The sequence below is a fragment of the Magnolia sinica genome, chromosome 11, assembly GCF_029962835.1.
Source record: "Magnolia sinica isolate HGM2019 chromosome 11, MsV1, whole genome shotgun sequence".
Lineage (NCBI taxonomy): Eukaryota > Viridiplantae > Streptophyta > Magnoliopsida > Magnoliales > Magnoliaceae > Magnolia > Magnolia sinica.
Window position 1 is genome coordinate 3,783,999 of NC_080583.1, and position 10,690 is coordinate 3,794,688.

The window sequence follows — 10,690 nt, forward strand, 5'->3', positions numbered from 1 at the left end:
TAACTAGCAAGCAGATCTGCCTGACTTTTAAGAAGGGTTATGTACACATAGTGGGGCCGACCGTTTACATGGAACCAAGGTCCTACCCAAGTGGATTGTTGGTGGGAAAAGACGGTATGGTCCTAGTTGTGGTACCATTGATTGAATCTGATCATTTCTCATCCCAGTTTCACAAAATTCTCAAAATTTTGTAGAGATTATGGAAAATCTTTCCCAGTGGCTCCAAATTAGGATGCATAGGAGTTTCACCTGAATCAATTCCACCAAATCATTTCCCAAAGAAATCAAATAGAAACATGGGGTGCATGCAACCAACCTAAAGAATGTTTCTTTTGTTCTTTCTACTTTTTCCTGTTCATCTGTAAAACATGCAAAATAATACAACATTAAGAAAAATGGCAATATGTTGAACTCGTAGAGACAATGGTGTGTGTGTGTGTATGCATGTGTGGTCCGGGTTTGTGCCCTGGTTGTTTTTCTTCTCTTTTTCCTTTTCCTTTGATCCCGCTTCCTGCAAGAGAGAAAATAAACAATTAAGAAGAGGTAAGGAACAAAACTCACCACCCACCAACCAACCTGCGTGTGATGATGCAATTAGAAGGTATAGAAGGATGCAATTACCTTTACACTTGATGGCATTGCTGAAATCACTGTAATTGTGCTTGTTCATGTCCTGTTTAGTCACCTACAAAGCTATATCGTATCTGCTCATGTGTATTCAGCAAGATGTTCTTGACAGCCCACCCTGTTCTACAGATTGCTTCCATCAATGGATTGATCTCCCCTTGTGCGTATCTCCTGCTATCTTCCACCACCTCAAACCATTCCTTGAAAATAGACTCCTCAGCTCTGCTATCTTCTAAGTTGCATTTCTGGTTGTGCCTACTCAGTTGAAGTGCCTTCCGGACTTGGCATGCCTGTAATAGTAGCATGTCGATTATGATGAAGGTTAAAAGCTAATTCCTCAGGACATGGAATGTAGAAGTGAGAGGGCTAGAAATGGAGATTTGATGGCTTTCTTTCTCCAAAAGTCAAATAAGGAGAATAAATCAAACTACCACCATGGGTTTCATAAAAGGACTGTTGAAATTCATGACCCTACCAAAGAATTATGATCTGATTGGTGAATTAGTAGTTAGCACACCATAAGTCACTAGTTTTCATCAGCTGAAAACCGAAATGTGACGTAAGTGCAAACCAGATAGCTATACCAAAGGAGGTATTGTACAATGTTCAATCGAAAGAGCCTTTTCTGTTTTGACACAACAACAGCAAAGGTAAGGCCACCTTTTGGTAATCTAAACAGATCGATGGGTGCAGCCCATCAAGCGCTCATACATGGTCCACTCTTCCAATATTAAATGATCCTAGCCATCCAGTTGGTGGTTTTCAAATGAGCAATAACAGCCTATGCTAACAGAGTCAAATTGGATTGTTAGGATCATTAAACAAGGGTGATTTTTTGGGGCATCTCCCATATATGATGGGATCCACAACATGCCATGCATGTGGAGTTTGTTGGGACTTTGGCTACTTGCTTGATTTGTATATTTCTTGACTGCAACAGAGTCAAAGTCAAGTAATTTGATCTCATAAAAAGACGCCAGGCCAATCATAAAACAGTTTTAACTTCTAATAGCAAATGATGTCTGTATGTGCACATTTGGATTGGTCCAAGCAGCATCAGGCGGGTCAAATAAAGTCGTTGGCGAAGAGTATGTACATTTGGGTGGAACCCAGCAGCATTTTGGGCAGCAAACAATATGATTAGTATCTTCTAATTGCATGTTTTTTTCTTTACCTGCAACAATCCCGCAACTATATCTGTACTGCCTGCTCTTTCCTGTAGACAAAGGAGAATCCCTTGCTGAAATTTATGCACCGCATATATCAGATGAGTTCCACATATAAATCAAAGTTCCTCCTAATAAAAGATTTATTTGATACTCTGGCTAAGTAGAATGGTCCATACACATGACAACACCACTATACAAGGGCTTGCATAGATGTACCTCACCTTGGAGGTCCAAATTATGGGCCCCACAATATCAAATTGAGTGCATGATCATAATGTCCAATGAATGGAGATTTGCTTGTTGAATTCGGATAGTTGACTGCTAATTTTAATCACCAATTTGATGGTCTCCAATCAAACCATACAATCCGTTTAGTTCAGTTTTGATTAACAAACAGTGAAGCCACCATTTGAACTGTTTGGATTGAGGTTGTGTAACCATATCCATGTGTAGAGTGCCATGAGCACGAGTAATGTTGTCATACTTTGCCAGAGTATCGAGTGGCTTTCCTCCCAAAAAATACTCTAGTGGAAAGAGTTGAGTTCTGGTATTACTAACTTGCCGCTTTCTTGTCAATCCCACGTACGAGGTCTCCATGCAGATGAAGTAGAAATCCTCGCCTCTCAAGGATTGCATAGTCAACATCGAGGACTTGGGTGATATATTCTTGGGATCAATGCACCCGATTCTGATGGGCCATGACTCACTGCCTGATCCAAACCTCACCAATCATCTGTAAGCTCCAGCATTGATGTTCTCTCAATTTTTGAGAAGCGTGTATAGAGATGGAGCAACCAAAATATAGTTTGAAAGAAGCTAAACTAAACCATTTAGAGCCTCACCTCTACTGCTCATGAAAACACCTTCCTCATTGCTCACGTCTGCAGGTGAAGGGACAAATCCGAAATGAATCCATTTATCTATTATGATCTCTAGCCTATCCTGGATATCAAGATCCAAAATATAAGGGGATGAAACATGGAGTTTACAGCAAGGAAAAATGTGAATGAATCTGTTATACTATTGAAATCAACCTATTGTATGACCTATAAGCATCATAGAGTTTCAAAATTTTGATTGAGCAATGCAAGAAAAATTATTGGAGATCACCAACCTTTGTTAATGTTTGTAGATGTACGTGTTTGAGCCCTTGGTAGATAGCAAACAGGTCGATTGTGGAGAAAATTGGATATACAACCAATGGAAGAGTGGCTTGTAACCTTGTAGAATCGATCATTAGGTAAAAAAATGTCAACATAGTTCTCAATGCATTATAAGTCAAACAAAAGCTGCTATAAATGTAAATCGAGAAACATATTTCCCTCCCTTAGAAAGCAAAAAATCGGTTGATTCATGAAATGTCACAACTGTACATTGTAGTTTCACAAGGGAATAAGTGAGCTTGAGCTCAAAAGATCCTTTGCATGCAATTAGGGGCCCTTTGGATGGTGGAATTTGTTGATCCTGGGGGTATATTAACACAGGGAGTAGTCAAATCTTGATTTGTCACTCGTCAAGTTGTTTGCTTGCATTCTAGAGTGGGAGTCATAGGTGCTGGAATTTGTAATATGTTTTTTTTTTTTTTTTTGAAGATTGGGAATTTGTAATCTGTTTGTTAGTTTTATATATTAAAAAAAGAAAGAGGAATACTTCAAAAAAGAAAAGAACAATCCCTGATTGGAAAAGATTGGGGGGGAGAGAATGCAAGGATCGAAATGGCCCCTTAGGGATGCAGAAGTTATTTATTCAATGTACAGATCATGTTCTGTTGTGCTTGCATGTATAATTGCAAGTATAAAATTCAAGCTTGACTTTACTAGATTGTTTTAAGCTTATTTATTGTAAACATAAGGACATTAAAAGAATGCCATTTGCATAAATATTCACTATTTCAACCAGAAGAATTAAATAAGATAATATGGGTGGAGAAGAAACCTTTGGCTATTCTTGCACAAAATATTTAAGATAGCAGCAAGCATCAGACCCAAGTTATCAAAACAAACGGTTTGAATCTGAAATAGACATAGAAGTTTCAGTCTAAAAAGTGGGGGGAAAACATGGCCAACACATTCTGAAGGCAAATGTTATATAGTACCTGAGCTTTTGCCGAAACTTCACCAAGATTATCTGCTATGGCAAAGCTCCGATGTATGGCAGACTGCCAATACGGTGGCAATATTAAGGTCTTGCAGATAAAAGTATGGTTACAAAAAAAAAAAAAAAAACTTCATTTCTTCTTTGAGGCAACATAAGCATATTAAAACACACATTCCTGTGACAACTACAAACATCAAACTGACATTAGAGGGCTCCATTTAGGACCTGTAGATGTACCCTACAATGGGATTTGAGTTTGAATGGGGGCCCAACCTAGCTGCGTTTTGCAACGCAGGAGGCATTTCGGCAGAATGTATTAAATGCTCCCGTCAGCAAAAACTGCATCAAAATGAAATGCCACAACAATGGGTCAGACCCATTACCATGGCATACTCATTCAAACCAGTGAACAAGTTGGTCAGCCTAAAGTTCGGGGGTGTTGTAAACAGGCCCTTATGTTGTTACTATCAACTTGATGTAAGTATAACAGGCCTGTATATTAGTGAATCAAAAGTATACAGAAGGTTGAAACCTTACACCGGTTGCTAGGTAGGCAGCCAGACTAATTGATTTCGCAATGTTCGCTATAGTTGCAAGAAGCAAAAAATACTGGGGAAACATTGGAGTCAGCAACTCAACTCCAATGCTCAAGCTGAATAAGATTGATGTTGAGAACCTTACCCTCTGCATATGAGACAAAAACAACACATAGCAAGATCAATCACTAAACCTAATTCTAATGCCACCAAAAGATTGAATTCTAGAACAAGTAACAATACTCATGCCTTCAAGTTGGCATCGAATGCAGATCCAAGGCTGGCGGTGTATATGCATCGGCTAAGCCGTCCAAGCCCATCCTTCAGCACCCAATTCAATGCAGCAGCCGATGGAAGGGACATAGAGGACCCAATCCCTATGGCTCGAAACATCGCCTGAAAATCAATCAATCAAGCATTCCCATAAGAATCTTAATGCAACCATGATTCTTTGCAGCTACTAAAACTAAATGATTTAAGGATTCTTCTTCTTCTTCTTCTTTTATTTTTTGTCAAATTACTGCAGTGAGGAGAACATATGCAATGTTCAATCAAAGCCAGTGGCATTTTAGTCCGTGCTAGAATTTTGTACAGGTAAAGACACCAAAAATGGATCCTGATCCTCATGTGGGCTGCCCCACTGTGGATGGGTGATGTTGCAAAAATAGTGGAGAAACCGAGCAACCAACGCCTACCTTGGAAATGGATGGTTGGAAATCAAATAAAGCAAATGGTCCACATGCTAATGCTACAAGTAAGTTCACTGATTGAAAGGCTACTATTGTTCACTGGAGGGCATCTTTTGTCCATCACCATCCATAGTGGGGTTTGCCAGACAAACACTATTGATCACCAAAAGGTAGGTCTCACCTATAAAGAAGATCATTCGAACAAAAATGCCCACTAATTTGGGCCGAGCACTACATAATACTTCAAACAAAACTCATCACTCCAGACCATCCCAATTGTGGGCCCCACTATCCATGTGGCATAACCAAAGAACTACACCCATCAGACGATCTCACCCATTTGACCGACGGACTATGGAACAGATCAGAAAGCCTACTGACAAGTTCCAGCAAAAAAGGTAAAGAAGGAGAGGAGTCACCATAGCTAAAAGTCTCGGAATCGACAACAGGCTAGAGACCATGGAACCAAAATGACCCAAGGGTCTAGATGGATGGTCTTGATCACTTAGCTCCATGTGGTTTACATCCGCAGATTTCGAGTAAGGGCCTCAATTATGAAGGAAGGTGTGAGGCACCTTATCCATCCAAACATGTATACAGTCTCTACTTTATGGGATTTTGAGAATTCAAGCTGCAGAGTAACTCGAAGCAAATAAAATATGCAAAACAAGAGGTATATGAGAAGGAAAATGTAGTGGTCATGGAATTCCAAATCGGCCGTTACAAAAAACATAAAAAATAGCCGTAATGATAGACTCATAACAATTTGTAACTGCCTGCAATGGGCCTATAATGGTTTATAAACAATTTTTAACTTTTATTTTTTCAAAAGGGGGAGTCCTAACAGGGCCCATATCATAACGGTAACAGTGGTGATCATTACGGCCACTGTTACCATTATGGAACACCTTGGTAGTGGTGCATTTAATAAAAGAGAAGAATACAAAATAAAATTGCCTAGAGATATGAATGAAGAAGAAAGAACTTTGACACTCATCTTTGCGAGAAGATGATTAGAGCTCTTAAACCTCCAACTATAATACTCTGTGAAGATCTTCCGTAGAATCAGTTGAAGACCTTGGTTAGAGATGAGTGTGGAGAAAGAAGAACCTCAACACTCCTCGAAGAGAGAAGATGGTTGAAGCTCTCTGATCCTCAACTTACTCTAGTCCGTATCACATGGGTATGCATGGGCTATGGTGTGATTATGAGTGGAGTAAAAGGAGAGAGGTCAGTTATGGTGGAGAAAAAATGAGAATGTCAGAAACCTATTAAAATAACATAAACAAGTGCGAGAGGAGAAGGCTTCTCGCCAAAATCAAGACTTGGGTAGAAATATGGGAGGAGAGGGCTTTTTATAGTTGGGTAAAATGACAATTTAGTTATTTTGAGATAGATGGTAGTAAAATATGCACATGTTCCCTTTCTATTAGCTCTTGAATGCTTGAGGACACATGACGCTCTCTCATTGAGTGGTTGGAGTGGCATGCCTTATAGTTTCCAGAAACTTCATGGGTGGGTGTGTAGAAATTGGTATTTTGGAGTTTTTACAAAGAAATAGCTATGAGAGAGGCAGTTTGAATGATAAAGGAAATGGGAAAAGAGAAAATAACCTCATGATGAGGTTGTGGCAAAAGTGGACCCCATTTCTGCCCTTGCTTTTGTGGGAGGACACACGGAGGTTTCTGCAGACCCTTTTATTTTGGTCAGAGTGCTAAATTGGGTGGTTTATCTTTTGCAATTTGGATTGGATTGGAAGGTTTGGATTCCTTGTGAGAAGTAGCCCTCCTCATTTGGCCTGATTGGTTATCCCATTGTCAGTTGGAGTGTCTGGACATACGTTTCGCCATACTTGTTTTGAACCGCCCATCCAACAGCCACCAATCAGACAGTTGCAGCTGACCAATCAATTCAATTTCAGGTGTCCACTATGGGGTCCATTACAAACATCCACCACATGTACGATCCACCGTACACAGCTCCAGATTGCATTTTTACCACTAGACGAGAAAATCTAGTAATAGAGAACGGAGTGCAAGGCGTGGGAGCAGAACCATACACAGCTCCATATTGCATTTTTACCACTCAACGAGAAAATCTAGTAATTCACACTGCTAAATATAGAACGGAGTGCAGGGAGTGGGAGCAGAACCATATAACACAGCTCCAGATTGCATTTTTACAAGTCGAAGAGAAAATCTAGTAATTTACACTGCTAAATAGAGAACAGAGTGCAAGGCGTGGGAGCAGAACCATACACAGCTCCAGATTGCATTTTTACCACTCAACAAGAAAATCCAGTAATTTACACTGCTAAATAGAGAACAGATTGCAAGGTGTGGGAGCAGAACCGTAATTCACCTGGGTGGCAAGGACCTGGAGCGTCGAACTGAAAACCCTATGCAAGAGCTTCCACTTCAGATAATCCATGTAGTTCCGCTGCACCTGCTGCGGGACGAACAGCTTCCGGATCGCTGATCTCGAGATTCGAGATAACCGTCGAATCTCATCAACGAACAGCACCGACCGATCATCAGGAGACTCTCCACCTCCACAATCAAAAGGGACCAATCGGAGGTGGGTCCCATCCCACGAGTAGCGGGATGCCCTTCCCGCTCTGCGGATTACGATGGGGAGGGGTTCAGTTTCCGCGGGGCCATCCCGTCCGTTGATGAGCCTGAGATGGGAGGTGGACGGTGAAGATGATGGTGATGGTTTGGAGAAGGAGAGAGATGGACGGTCGAGATTTGTGGGGGTTTTCTTCCATGGGATAGGGAGGGGAGAAGAATGGGATGGAGTGTGGTGTGAAGATTGCATGAGAAAACGGTTGTGTGGGTGTTTTTGTTTCCGTTTCTTACCCTCTTTTTGAATATCTTCATGGGGTTTAGGGTTCTAGCAGCGAACACCACACGCACGCCTTTGCTCACACGTGTGACATATGAAACAGCCATGTAAGCGGATTGCGTACTGAGTAAACTGTGGGGCCCAGCGTGGATGTACGTGTCTTATCCACGCCGTTCATCCGATTTTCCATCTGGGGTTTTAATAGCGAACGCCACACGCACATCTTTGCTCACACGTGTGACATCTGGACCAACCATGGAAGTGGGTTGCGTACTGAGTAAACTCTGTGGGGCCCACCGTGGATGTATGCGTCTTATCCACGCCGATAGTCCATTTTTCCAGCTCATTTCAGGGTTTTAACAGCGAAAGCCACACGCACGTCTTTGCTCACACGTGTGACATCTGGAAGCAGATTGTGTACTGAGTAAACTATGTGGGGCCCACCTTGGATGTATGTGTCTTATCCACGCCGTTCATCCATTTTTCTAGATCATATTAGGGCAGGAATCTATAATTGATGAATACCCACCGCCTAAGTGGACCACACCACAGGAAATAGTAGGGATAATGACATCCACCGTTGAAACCTTCCTAGAGCCCACAGTGATTTTTATTTGTCATCCAATCTGCTGATAAGGTCATAAAGATATGGATGAAGCGAAAACCCAAATATCAGCTCGATCCAAAACTTCTGAGTCCCACAAAAAGTTTTTAACCATAAGTGTTCAATTCGCAATGCTTCCCGTGGCGTGGTATATTTTGAGGTTTGGATATGCTTCTATTTTGAACTTGTGCTCTAAAATGAGCTAGTAAAACTGATGGACGGCGTGGATATCACGATGGTGAGTTTACTCAGTTCACAATCCGTTTCCACCGGGCATCAGCTTAGTAGGGACGGCCCGGTCCGAACCGGGTCATGCTTAGGGCTGGCAATGCCCGGGGCGAGCCCATCCCGGCCATAGACCGAGCTTTGACATATTAGCTGGGCCTGTGGGTGGGCTTGGGCTCTGTATGGCCCGTCAAACTTTTGGAGTGGGCTTTGGTTATTTTTAGCCTGACTGGAACCGGCCCAATATTTGATACTACAAAATTGCCATTCCGATCCTTAATTAGGCACCGCAGATTTCTTTGTGCACGTGTGGCTCAATTGATCAACGGATGGATTCATGGTTTTAAGATTCGGATGAGTCTGATTCACTTGTGTACATCACACTCCCTAAGTCGGGCAGGTCGTGACTGGACTCTAGATTGAACAAGTCCATCCGAGTCTAAAAATCATGGATGGGCCATTGAAATTCACATAGGAAAAAAGGATTTGATCAATTTACAGGTGGGCCGGGCTTGGGTGGTTGTGATTGGCCCATCCATTATTGGGCCATGGGCCTTATATTTTGGGCCAGGCCAGGTCCTACCCACCGATTAGTAGTTGGAATTTGATTTTAACCCAAGTGATCCACTGATAGAGGTGTACATGAGTTGAGCGGAGGAGCCGAGTATTGCCCTGCTTGTGCTCGACTCAAACTGCTCGAGTCCCAACTTGTGCTCAGCTTGGCTTGGCCTTGGAGCTCGGAATAGCAGCTTGTGCTTGGCTCGTCCAAGTTCTAGCCGAGTTCAAGTAGATTTCGAGCTGAGTTCCAAAGGTAAAAGGGGGCAAATGGGGTTTCGATGGTGGAAGATGGAGTACAGTCTTCGTATACCGTAGGAGCACCAAAAGTTTTAAATAGTGAATGTTAGAAGCCTGCAGATGGTCATCATGTCATCGAAAATAGAAGGATGTTCGGTGCGACGCGTGGCAACTCTACCTCTACTTTTCAATGGCATGGTGCTCGAAAAGGGCAGATGAAAGCTTTAACGCCCACGTGGAGGGACGAGCAAGAGCCGTATCTTCAACGTATCCCCGCCATATGCAGAGAGATTGAATTTAGTCAGTCCCTTGGGGTCGCCATAACACGTGGCTGCTTAGGAGAGGAGAATTGAGCTGGGATTGGGTTTTTGGTTTTGAACGGGCGCTGGGAAGGAAGGGGCCGAAGGGGCGTAGGGTTTTTTTGAACGGGGCTGGCTGGCAATGACTGCTGAGAGAGGGAGTTTGGGTTTTTTGTTTTGGGTATATATACCCTTGGTCAAGTACCGAGTCGAGCCGATTTCGAGTAGTAATCGAGTCGAGCTGAGTCAAGCGGGGTCAAGCTTGTGCTCGGCTCAAACTCAATTCAAGCATCTAAAAATTAGCTCGTGCTCGACTCGAACTCATTTCGAGTCAAGTTGAGTCGAGTAATTCCGAGTCGAGTCGAGTGAGTAACCGATCTAATTCTGTTCATATACAGCTCTATCCACTGACATCATCTGTCTCCAACCTGAGAGATTTTGACTATATTGGCATAGTTGTATGATAATATTCTCTAAAGAGGTTCTACGTACCAATTATTTCGAGGATAACCTTCTATCATGCTTTGGAAAATTATTCTAACCAAAATGCCCTTATTCTTGCTTCAATAGTTATGCGGTTTTCCCATGAATAAGAAATTACATCATTAATGCCAAGAAAGTGACGTGGGAGGAAGCTTTTTTGGGAGTGGGCAAGGCCCAACTCGTGGGGCCCACATTGATGTATATGTATAATTCATGCCGTCTAACTTTTTTGTCGTGTCATTTTAGGACTAGGGCCCAAATATTAGTCTAATTTAGAGCTCGTGTGGGCCACGTAATAGAAAATTATGATGGTAATGGCACC

The 10,690-nt window shown here is 42.2% G+C and overlaps 1 protein-coding gene across 4 annotated transcripts; it reads right to left on the minus strand.

Annotated features, from left to right (window-relative positions):
• Positions 1 to 317: 317 nt before the first annotated feature.
• On the minus strand, positions 318 to 8,913 carry LOC131218593 (protein root UVB sensitive 4-like). Of its 4 annotated transcripts, XM_058213224.1 has the most exons (11): positions 7,480 to 8,865; positions 4,679 to 4,825; positions 4,431 to 4,577; positions 3,892 to 3,954; positions 3,732 to 3,808; positions 2,911 to 3,016; positions 2,639 to 2,738; positions 2,355 to 2,506; positions 1,802 to 1,867; positions 622 to 917; positions 318 to 511 (listed from the first exon to the last, which is right to left on the minus strand). In XM_058213224.1, the coding sequence occupies exons 1-10, from the start codon at positions 7,933 to 7,935 to the stop codon at positions 678 to 680; spliced, it is 1,554 nt and encodes a 517-aa protein (XP_058069207.1). In that variant the 5' UTR covers positions 7,936 to 8,865; the 3' UTR covers positions 318 to 511; positions 622 to 677. The 4 variants fall into 4 exon arrangements, with proteins under 4 accessions (XP_058069207.1, XP_058069208.1, XP_058069209.1 ...); XM_058213225.1 differs by lacking the exon at positions 3,732 to 3,808 and having other exon boundaries at positions 2,639 to 2,677; positions 7,480 to 8,869; XM_058213226.1 differs by lacking the exon at positions 4,431 to 4,577 and having other exon boundaries at positions 7,480 to 8,665.
• Between the last annotated feature and the right edge of the window lie 1,777 nt (positions 8,914 to 10,690).